General features: G+C 28.1%; 1 protein-coding gene across 1 annotated transcript in view; it reads right to left on the bottom strand.

The window, feature by feature from the left end:
* Positions 1-12,775, bottom strand: part of LOC100210930 (protein kinase C delta type) — a 62,795-nt gene that overhangs the window by 15,283 nt on the left and 34,737 nt on the right. The window contains exons 8-10 of the mRNA XM_065818282.1: positions 7,322-7,419; positions 6,806-7,021; positions 2,827-3,003 (exon numbers count right to left, since the gene is read on the bottom strand). Of these exons, the coding sequence (XP_065674354.1) occupies positions 2,827-3,003; positions 6,806-7,021; positions 7,322-7,419 (491 nt within the window). The remainder of the gene's footprint in view (positions 1-2,826; positions 3,004-6,805; positions 7,022-7,321; positions 7,420-12,775) is intronic.

Raw genomic sequence — 12,775 nt, 5'->3', positions numbered from 1 at the left:
AAGAAGCAATCAATGCTATCACTGTGTTCAAGAACTACACTCTATTACACCCCTTTTTTTAAAATTGAGAACTAATTTGATGAAGGCTCTTAAAGACATAAGTCATGTTGTTGACATGGATTCACTAGCTCATTAAGAACTATTACTTTTAGTTATTGTGTGTAAACAATTTTAACCAGAGTGATTAATAACTGAATTTTGTCAAAAAAAAATGTAAGCTTTTCTCAATTTTAGTATCATTGGCGTCTTCATCATTTATAATTAAAATATTGTTTAATTTAAATTCAAGTTTTCAAAATATGAGATTGATATTTTCGCATTGTCTTTAATATATACAAGGTCTTCTCATATACTATTCTATATTCCTTTTTTTTTTGCTTAAATTTACACTCATTTAAAACAATATTCAATTAACAGATTTTCATGTGTTGACTTCAACTTTATACTTATTACAAATAAAAACTTCAGCAAAAATGTCAAATAAACTTCATGTTCACCAGTTATCAAAAAAATTAAAATATTTGACAAAGAATATAATTATAAAGCTTATAAATATATATTCTTTAATTATATAAAAAAGCTATATTGCCATGTCATTATTAGAAATTATTTATTCAATATTATAATAAAAATCATTATTAGCTTTTTTATAAAAGAACTTAGAATAAAAAATGTGCTTGCTTACTAATTTTAGGTTTGAACTATAACCAATCAATTTTAACTCAATAACATTTTTTTAAACACCACTTCTGTGATAAATTGACATAATATTAACTGTTCCCCACCAGCTGTTTCCCAACAACTCTAGCATTTAGATTAGCCTTTTATAATTCAATTTTACCAATTTAGAAAAAGTTAGTTGAGCTAAGAACATTCTGTGCTTATGACAAAGCAATACCAGACTTCATTTGATCATCCACAAAGGAAACATATTTAAGCGTTTCTGTTGTGGATGAGCTAGTTTTCTAATTAATCCACCAAAAAACTTCTTTAAATCAACAAATTTTATTGGATTGAAAATACATCTAAACACATTTCCTATTCTTTAGCTTTTCTCTTCTTTTTTTTACTGTTTATTGTTTAATGTTTTATAATAAATATAATGTTAATAAAAATTTTTTTTTTTTTTACATAATCTTACTGAAATTTATTACCATCTCTGAATGCCTTGCCTTTTTATACTTGTGTTTCTCTGCAGTGTTATGTTTAAGTACAGCTTACAGCAAGCAAATGCATTTACAACTAATCCTTTATTTAAAAGCCGTCTCTTACCAATAAACTGTTAAAAACAAGATAGAATTGGTCATAACATGTAAAGGCCAATGATCTGTCAGAGAACTGTTTAGATGAAATTTTTATTTTACTACCTTGCAGACAGTGACTGATGGGTGGAGGTAAACAAATTGCTTCAATATCATTGAGGATATAAAGTTCTACGGCTTTCAAAAACTTTTCTGCCCATCTAAATAAAGTATTTTTTCCTACCAGACTTTTATTGGTAGTTATTAAAATCTTTAAACAAATACCAATAAACCTATCTTGGTCAAAAAACTTGATATACAAAACAGATTGTCCTCAGAGACTTTAATAGTAGCCATTAAAGGTTAGCTACAGTTAAATTTTGACCTTGTTTTGTCTTTTTCACCCTTGTTTTCAACATTTTTTGATAAAAAGTTTGTCGAAGTAGATGGTACCATCAACAAACCAGATTTATCACTACCAGTTTTCATCTAAATATGTACAAGTTGATATTTCACATCAATATTCAGAGCAACTTTTTTGTTATTCATAAAAAATTTCTTACAAAACAAAAAGAAAACTTACTACTATCTCCTTTAGCCCATAATTTTATAATAAAAGATTGTTTAAAAAGCAAAAATATTCATCATAATACTTTTTGCCGATTGCGGATTTATCTCATCAAAATCACTCTAGAATAATCTAATTGGGCACTGTTTAAATGCCACATATGTCAGTAAAAAGATATTAACAGATTATTTAAAATCTCACCCTAACACCCCTGAAATGTAGTTTCAATTAAATTCTACAAAATAAATAAAAATAGAGACAAGAGTGACATGATAATTTTATCATGTCACTCTTGCCTCTATAATAAACAACATATCAATATCATATTTGAAACAGGGGGTAGGTATTCTATGGTATTCTTAGTCTCTTATTTTATACAGGGGGTATGTATTCTAGGTATTCTTAGTCTCTTATGCTGATAATGATTAAAAAAACAAATGTGAGAACGAGTCATAAAAACTTCCTTATAGGATTTTAAAGATGTATTTCATGTATGTTCTGCCAGGTAAAGATAACTTGATAGAAAATTTTTCTGATTTGGTCGAAGCTTACAAATACATTAAACCTTTTATTTTTTAATTTATTACAATTTATTTTTAATTTATTACAAATAAATTCAAAAATATAAGGTGAAAAATAGAAGGAAAAAACTTGAAAATCTCGATTTCTTAGAAAGTTAGTTTTTTGCAACTATGTATTTGATATTTTTTCCCTACTTATTTAACTAACTTGATCAAAGTACTTGATATATCAAAATACCTGATAGATTAGTTTATTTGATATATAACAACACCTGACCAAAACTGCCATAAATACTTAATTTATTGAAACAGCTAGTTGTGAATCTGGTTAATTTTTTTCCAAAATGCAAATAATTAAAAATAAAACTTTGAGTATTTGAAAAAAACATAATGATAATAGTTATGTTAGATATTAAATCATTTTAAATTGAAGATTTTTTGTAAATGTTTAAAACATTTTAACCTTATAACATTTTTAAAACACTAACATTCTTACTTCATTTTGAAAAGTGGCCATTAGATGAGTAAGGTAAGGATGCCGAGTCGACAATGCCAATACTCTTCGTTCAACTAAAGTGCATTCAACATCATCATCTTCAAGAACAACATCTTTCTTTAAAGCTTTTACAGCATACACAGCATTGTTTTCTGCAGGTACCTCTGCCAACAATACCTTAACATATAAAACAATACATGCAAAAACTAGGGCAAATTCTAAAGCAAGCTATTTCCTAACAATTAAACAATATTGAAGGAAAAATATATTAGTTTAGTAAAATTAAATTTTTTTTTTTGTCATATTAATTAACAGAAAATTGACCTTGTTCTGAATAAATCTTTTTTAAAAATAAAAATTGAAATAGTAATTGCAAATATTTCGCTTTACACATTATCGTTTTAGTATGGCTGGTTTATTTTTTTCAAAACTTTAGTCAAATTAAATCAGTATTATAAACCCTTATTAAACTTTTTTAGAGTTTTCAATTATTATTATTTCAATTCCTGGTCTTCTATAATAACAGGCTTTGACACAATAATGTTGTTTGACTGAAGGTTGATTTATAATACTGTGTTTCATCTTTTAATTTTAGACGAAAGTTTGCATTTGTGCTTTTTTAGTAAATCTTTTAAATTCGATTGGTTTATAAAATAGATAGTGCAACTTCAAGATGTAAAAGTTAACAGCTAGAATGTTGTTGAATTAACAATTTTAATAGTTAAAGATGTCTTTAAAATGATGTGTACCTCTTTGCAAGTTAAAATATCACTCAACTGCAACAAAAATATCAATTTATAAATGACCGAAGAATCCAGAGGAGAAAAAAAAAGGAGTGATGCTATCCCTAGAACAGATTTTATTGCTTTAGACTATACAGCAGTATGTTGACTGCATTGGCCAGATAATGCACCTTTTAAAGCCAAATACAGGAAGCAATGGCCATTAAACCTACAATCTGTTTTTAAAAATACTTTGCCTAGTTGTTTACCTACACCAGCAAGTAAAGTTAGAAAAACTAACTTCAAGCGGTTTTTGAAAATCTTGAAATATTTTACCAGTACTAAAGTTAATTTATATTTGTAACAACAAAGATGTTAATGTTTTCCAGCAAAAAAAATTTACACATGCAATCAAAAATGTACAAACTTGGTGTTCCATTATATCTTTTTTAACTGCTAACAAATTAAAATTAATAAAACAAAATTAGCTTTATTTGAAGCAGTTAGACTTTTAAAGAAAAAAGAAAGTTTACATCAGTAAAATATTCTATTTGAGCACCTTAATGCTATGAGAAAAGTTAATGTAGACCAAGTTTTATTTTCAAACCAGTTATTATAAGAGTATTTTGCTATGCGATGAAGTTTATATGATTGTTTGTGTATCAACTACAAGTTGCCAAGTATACGAACTTTAACACAATTGACCTCAAAAAAAAAAATTTAATGGAGGACCTAAAATTCATACATTTTATTGATGTGGTTTATGTCAAAGCTTCAGAGGTGCTTTGTTTGGTCATGCATTGAAATTACCCTGAAAGGTTAGCTATAACAATGTTATCATTTATGATTAAATGTCTTTTTGGAGATCCAGAATTTATATGTAAGCCTGTTGCAAATCTTTCCTCTGAGTTTCAGTTTGGTCAATGTTAAACATATGTTGATAAAATAAATAATAATGGTACTAGCAAGACACTGGCAACTACTATTAATAAAAACTGAGTAAATCAAAGATTTTTTGAAATGTTTAAAACAGTTGATAATAAACCATGGTTAACAACATCAGGTATACATTTATTATATGATTATGTGCATCTTATCTTTTGTATATCTTAAAATCTATATGAAACAATTGATTGACAGAAAAAATTGGCGACCTTCAATTTTTGCACAATGGAGAACTGGCTTTGGCCACTTTGGAACTACTTTTAAAACCATAAAAATTGTGTGCTAAGGGGACTTAAAATCACAAAAATTACAACTTGCACAACTTTATTTTGTGGTAAATTAAAATAAAAGCATAGCAATATATAGTACATATCAATAGAAAGTCTCAGAGCGACATAACAATAGGAGCTCTAAAATGTGTCCAAGTGCTCATGCATCTCAGATGACTGGAACAGAAAACAATAAGAAATTTTGTCATTATTAAATCAACTAATTAAATAAAAGCTTGTTTGTCAACTAATCTACATGCATGGTCTCAGAACATCAAATGCATCATTAAAAAAAATTTAGTTTTAAATCTTATCTATAAACTTTAACCTCATCTTATTAAAGTTCAATAATTTTTCACCTCAAAAATATGAAGAAGCTTTTCTTTTTCGGTGATGTGATATCTTTTAACTTACAGCTAAATTAGTTTATCAAAAACCAATACAGCGACAAAGTTTTATCTATGTGTTTTGTCTATGCGAAGAAACAGTAGTTGCCATTAGAATGCATCCAGATATTAAAAATAAAGCACTTGAGGTTACTGCTGGAGGTACTTTATAAATGCTAAATTAGTAATTGAAAAAAAAATATATTCAACATACTAAATTGTTATTACAACTTGACATTTCTGTTGATGGTATTGATGGTCATACTTATGACATATGCTGTAGAGATATTTCTACTGATAAGAAAGAACTGCTGGTTAATATACATGATCTTGAAAGCTCAGTTTATAAATCTACATTATTGGCTATAGTTTACTTAACTTGCTATGTGCAAAACAAAAAATTAAAAATTTACGATGACACAACTAATTATTATAATGAATATAAAAATCTGAATAGCTTAGACAGAGGCACTTGACTTGACTTGACTTGAGGCAGACCCTTCTGATACTCTTGTCTAATGGTCAATATTTTGCTTTTAATTTTTTCAAGTTGCTACTGGCCCCTTTTTTTCAGAACATATTGTTACTCAGTTTCAGTTCATAGCAGCTAAGTATAAATTTAAAATTCATACTTAGCTGCTTTAACCACTTCTAGCAGTAGCAAAGAATTTAAATCGCAAGTACTAAAGCATATCATAATTTATGTGAAAATTAGTATTGTAATTTATTATGTTATTTTCTTGTTATGTTTTTTATTTAATCTGTAACCTTTATTTTACTCAATCTATTTGGAGTTGTAAATATTTACCCTCTTGAGATAATTTGGTAAAACTTTTGTTGGCATTTTTTATTGTTAATTTTTTTTTAGTTATGTTCTGCAAGCAAAAATAAAAAGTTGTACTTAAAAAAATACAGTTATATTTCTAATATATAGTTATATACATTGTTATAGTTCTGCTTGTTATTGATATTATTTAATATTACATTGATGAAATTTGATATATAAAAAATATAATTATTTCCTAATAATTTTTGGTTTTCCTTTTATATTACTGTCTTTATTAGAGACTTGTATGAGAAAACATTGACTGCCATTAGACTCTACCTTATGTAAAAGGTAGAGTCTAATGGCAGAAAGTATATCAAAAAAAGTAATAAAAGTTATACCAGCAACTTTTTTATTTTAATATATATTTTTTTAAAATATCATAATTCTTAAAAAGAAAGAAATCATCTTGAAATATTTAATTTTTTGTACATAATTTATTTTTCTGTATTTTTAGTAGCTAGATAGGTTTTTATAATTTGGTATATCATAATAGCAAAAGATCAATATAAATCATTTTTACAAAATCAATAATTTGATCATTATAGTGATAAATGAAAATATATCATTTAAGATATATAACATATTTTTGATGAAAACCTTTGTTTCCCATAAATGCAAGTTTTTTAAGTCTCTTAAGTCTAAGTGTTAAATTCTCTCTCTCTCTCTCTCTCTCTCTCTCTCTCGCTCTCTCTCTCTCTCTCTCGCTCTCTCTCTCTCTCTATATATATATATATATATATATATATATATATATATATATATATATATATATATATATAGTTTATAAACTTAAAATAAATATATTTATATATAGTTTAAAAAACTTACTTTTCCAAAACTTCCTTTTCCTAAAACTTTCAAAAATTTAAAATCACTAATATCATAGCGTCTCTTTTTGCTTTCAGGACGAATACTAGCAGTTCTTTTTGGAGGAGTAGGTTGTATGGTTGAATGCTCCCATACTGACTCATATAATGTAGTTTCATCTTCCATATTTATTAAATCACTGTCTTCTAATACACTATCGCGCTTCTTTTTTTCCATCTGTATTATTCATGTAAAATATTTTATAAGATAGAAAAATAACTAGAATTACAAACAAGAAACATTTATTACTACTGTTTTCAGTTGAAAAAAAAATTTTCAGCTGATTTTTTAACTGTGCTATAAGGTATATTATGCACAAAATTACTATTAACAGCTTTACTTTAACACCTACTTCATACAAAATCAGTGGCATACAGTACATTTAATATAAAGCAAAAATAAATTGCAAAACAGCTGTAAATAACAACAATATAAAGAATTTGAAAATTCATACTTATAAAATATTTTAAAACTTACTTCGACATGTTTGATGGCTTCCGCAAAAAGAACCTGATTGATTCCACACAAATTTGGAACCTTGGCTTTGCACTTAAAGTGAACATTTGTGTTACATGCTAAAATTTAAAATTCTTTGGTTAAAATTAATATTTAATAAAAATAATATTTAACTAATATAATATAAATGATTGATAATTGGATATATAATATCAATAAATCATAACTTTATAAACAATTCTTACCAAACTAATACAACATAAACATATTATAAAGAAATCTACAAAATATCAATAAATAATAATCAAATTAACATAATAATAAAAAATCATAACTATTAAACAAATCTCAACAAACCATAATTATTTAAAACAAACAATTTTATTGTGAAAAATAAAATTTGTTAACTTAGAACAAATATAAGTTTTTCATAATAAAAAAAGTTTTAACTACACTGACAGCAAATTTGATCAAAGTTTTTAGAACATGAACAAAATATTACATGAATAAATATCTTCTCAAAAAATCCAACAAGTTTTTAAAATTCTAGCAAAATTGTTTTAGGTAAGTTAATATTTCAATATGTAAAAAATCAGCTGTGGTCAGCCAAGGTCAAGCTGAAGAGCTGTGTAAAAAACAGCATCTAGAATCGGTCAACAAGTTGTTAAGATAGGGCAAAAATAAATAATAATTAAAAAGTAAGATTTTTTTTCGATTTACCTTTAATGCAGTACTGTATTGATTTCTTTTGGTTGTAGAGATATTGATTTCTTTTGGTTGGCTAGAGATGGTGTTTCGATAAAAATACTCATCTTGTGCGGATGTTAAATGCATCCGGCTACTGTCTTACAGAAGGCCTCCTAGGCAAAGACTTAAGGGATAACCAGATTCTATCTGATAACCAGCTTTGCACCCTTTTTTCATCTATTAGGCTGGCATAGATGTATTTATAAAGAATTGTTTCCAGTTTAGGATGTTGAATGCTAGATCATCTTGACTCAATGCATGGGTTTTGTTTGTGTTTCTGCTTTAATGACTAGGCAACTCATTCTATTATCTCCTAATGAGGGTACAGCTCTAAAATTCAGTTTTATGGTTCTGAGGCTGGCTGGTTACAAACTCTGTAGTAGCTCTCAGAGAGGCTGATTCCATCAAAAGCTGTCAAGTATCAGAGTACTAACAGTGCAGAGTTGTGCATGGATGGTGTCCCTGTTTGTACTTTTGGTGTGCATTATCAACCCCACATTTTGAGCATTTTTTTACGGCTTAAAGTTTATTATAGTAATGAGGCAATTGCTTGGACTATTAGTTAGTGTACTGAGTACTATCTGTGCTTTAAGTGCAGTTTTTTAACTAATTTAAAAAAATGACTAAAATATCAAATACTCTAAAACACAAAAAACCATCATCATCAAGTTCTCTAAATCTATCATTCACTAATATTCTTGGTCTTTAAAGTAACTTTTCTTCTGTTGAGTCTTATCTCAAAGTTTACCAGACCTACTTGATCTTTGTGAGACTAATTTGAGTTCAGCTGTCTTATCTTGTGATCTTAGTGTTGATGGTTATCTTCCTTTAATTCATTTGCATAGTAACATGCCTGGCCTGGACCTTTACATTTGTAAGAATCTACCGCTTTGTTAAGTTAATTCTAAAAACAGTTTTATTTAATTTTTTATCATGATTAACTCCTTTAGTTTTCTTTTTTTTTCTTCTTACTATTTCTATAGAAACTGTTTCTATAGAAACTTAACTGTTTTAGTCATTAATATTTATTACTTTCATTACTGCTGTTTCTATTATTACTATTAATATTACAATTATTATAAATACTATTATTTTTGCTGTTACTTTTGCTCTATTAATGAATAAAGTTATTATTGTTATTATTATTATTTTTTAAATTGTTATTATTAATAAAATTATTTGGTGTCACTCCTTTGATCAGGATTCTGCATGAGTGACACATTCCTCAATCAATTATTTATACTTATTCCTAATAATTATATTTTGATTTTATTATTTATAATATTATAGATATTCTTATTATTTTTATTATTATTTTTATTGTTGTTATTGTTATTATTGTTATTATTATCATTATTATTATTATTAATAATATATTATTGTAATTATATTGTAAATTTTGAGGAAAATAAATATCTAGTAGTTGTTATTGGGAAATAAGGTTTGAATCCAAAGATTATTCTTTATGTTCTTTCGTTTAGTACCACCTCACTATATCACCTTTCCCTTTGTTCTATATTGCTCTCTCTTCGTCTCAAGACTGCACTCTTTTTCATGTTACTTCTGATCAAATTGACCTCATCCTTTCTCTTTACCCTTCAGCCAATATTTTCTTTTTTATATGACTTTAATGCTTGTTACACTGAATTGCTTGGTTCTAGTGTCAGTGACTATGCATGTGTTAAGCCCCACAACTTTTGCCTTTCTCAATCTCTAACACAATTAGTCAATTTTCAAACTCCCTGAATCTGAATCAACCTCTACTTGACTTACATCTTGTGTCTGATCCTAGCCTATTCTTAGTTTCTCCACATTCACCCTTAGGTGCGTTTGATCACAGATTGATTTCTCTAAAACTAATATCTTATTCTTCCTCATCATCTTACCTCTTACAGTTACCTTAAAGCTGACTAGGACTCTTTCCATGATTTTCTTTGTGATGGCCCTTGCATAGAAATCTTTTGTCTTCTGCTGACAAATGTGCTTCTTATGTAACTTCTTGGATTTAGGCTGGCATGGAATCTTTTATTTCTTTTCAACAACTCAAGCCTCACTCTTCTCCATGGTTTTTCTCTCATTGTGCTGATGCAATTTCTAATCGTAACAATTACTTTCAAATCTATCATCAAAACAGTTCTCCAGAAAACAGATGTCTGTTTACTATTGCTTGAAACCATTGTAAAAAAGTTTTATTAACGCAAAAGCCTCAGGTCATTATTCTCAGGTCAAAAAATCTCCTATTTCATCTTAAGAACTAGACTCCAGAGATTTCTGGAGAATCTTTAACAGTGTCTATAATAATGGTAAACCTGTTATTCCACCTAACTTGCATGGTTCAGATTATGTTAGTCTCATCTATTGATTCCACTAATCACATCCTACCTAATATAGCCAACAAACAGACTAATTGCTTGACATTCATATCACTCCAGCTTCTGTATCTAAAGTGATTTCCAATTTAGACTCTTCTACAGCTTGAGGTCCGGACAACATACCTGTTATAGTCTTGCAGAGGTGTCCTCTGAAGCTGTTGTTTATTTTCAAAACTATTTAACAAGTGCTTATCAGAGTCTTGTTTTCCAGCCTGCTGGAAAGCAGCATCTGTTATTCTTATTTTCAAAAATTCTGGAGAGCGATCTGACTTGTCTAACTACTGTCCCATTAGTCTTTTCCTATCATAAGCAAGTTTTATGAGTTTTTTATTAAAAAACACTTAATCTCTTATCTTAAATCTAATAACTTACTTTCTGATCATTAATATGGATTTCAATCTTCTTGTTCTACTACTGATTTGTTAACGGCAATAACTGATAGGTTTTATTGCGCATTAGATAGATGTCGAAAGGCTAAGGCTATCTTGACATTTCCAAAGCCTTTGATAAAGTTTGGCATGCTGGTCTTCTCCATATGGTATATCAGGTAACATCTTTAAGATTATTGAATCGTTCCTTACCAGTTGTAGTATAAAAGTTGTCCTCGATGGACAGTACTCTTCTTCATTTTCTGTAACTTCAGGGGTTCCTCAAGGTTCTATACTTTATTTACATTAAATTACTATAATTTAATTTACATTAACAATCTCCCAGAAATTCTCCTATCTAAGGAGGAATAGTTTGCTGATGGTACTACTATTTATTCTTATCTTGATAAGAAGCTAACACTCTCTGATTGCTTGGAAGTGGCTCTCACTTCTGCTAAAGCATGGGGCTCTTAATTGCTTGTAAACTTTATCAGATAAAACTCAATTTTTTCAGCTAATGGTTATTGCAATAATCTAGATCTTCCTATATTTATGAAAGGTAATGTACTCGATGAGTCATCTACCCTTCGTCTTCTAGAATTAACTTTTACTTCTGATCTTTCTAGGATATATCTCAAATCCATTGCAAAATTTGCACCTGCTAAGGTGCAATCTTTTCATAATGCTCGCCAGTTTCTTACTCCGGATTCTATTCTTTATCTCTATAAATCTCAAAATCCATCCTTGTATGGAATACTGTTGGCATATCTGGAGCAAATCTTTGAATGATGTCCTTTCTCTTTTAGACAAGGTGAAATAATGAATTGTAAACATAGTTAGACCTGCATTTGCAGCCAAACTTCAACCATTGTGACATCAACGTAATGTTGCTTCTCTTTCTCTTTTCTATAAACACTATAATGGGCGCTGCTCTAAAGAGCTAGTGTCTCTTGTGCCATATACTAAAATTCATTCTTGCATTACTCGCCATTCAATGAAGTCTCATCCTTTTACTGTGAATGTTCTTAATTGCTCCAAAAATTCGTATTTGTCTAGTCTTTTTTCTTGCACATCAGTTCTTTAGAACTTGCTCCCTTCATCTTGCTTTCCTGATTCATATAATATGCAATCTTTAAAGTCGTCTGTTAACTGTTATCTTGCTTCGTAAGCTGCATCTTTTCTTTTCCAGTAACTTTTAACTCTAGTGTTTGCTTGCAGCATTGTTGGAAGTAAAGATGTTAAAAAAAATATATCTGAAGTTTATGTCAATATTCTCAAACATAATAAGTGCAAATATTTTGTAAAAAAAGATGCATTAAAAATAATATTTGTTATAATTCTAAATAATCCTTGTTTTTAGCAAATGTCTGGTGTTAATTGTTCCTTTTTTGGCTGTGGTACTTCTTGAAGAAATAAAGGTGTTTCCCTCTTTAAAATACATTTAAGAATGGAGAATAAAAGTTTTGAATATTATAACTAAAGATAGAGTAGTTGATGAAAGCCTTAGGCCCCCAAAAATAAAAAAGTTATTGTTTATTTTTGAAAAGCATTACGAGGCTAACAAGTTAATTGCTAACCCAAATTAAACTACTTTGAAACCAGGTTCCTACATTAAATCTTCCTGTTAAAACAATTCCATATTCTTTTTCATGTATATTTATTCCTAGAGCACGAGCATCAGCTTCTTTGATATCCCTAAAAATCAACTTTTTCTTTTACTACCAGTTGAAGCAGTTCATATTAAATCATATATATCTTTTAAGGATAAATCATTGATCAAAAGTATTAGTCTACATAAACTTGGATGTAAATATTAGTGACACTTTTTTAAAATTCAGTGAGATGAACAATGTTTTTAAGTACAAAATTTATATTGATAATAGCCTATGGTTTACTATTCATATATTTTTATGGGCTCTTCCAGATAATCATAAAATATACTTCCATCTAAAAAGATCAGTGTTTAATACAACTGTTTGTAACCTTAT

This window comes from Hydra vulgaris, chromosome 14 (genome assembly GCF_038396675.1).
Source record: "Hydra vulgaris chromosome 14, alternate assembly HydraT2T_AEP".
Classification (NCBI taxonomy): Eukaryota; Metazoa; Cnidaria; class Hydrozoa; order Anthoathecata; family Hydridae; genus Hydra; species Hydra vulgaris.
Note: the sequence above shows the minus strand (reverse complement) of the source record. Positions and strands in the feature narration are given on the sequence as shown.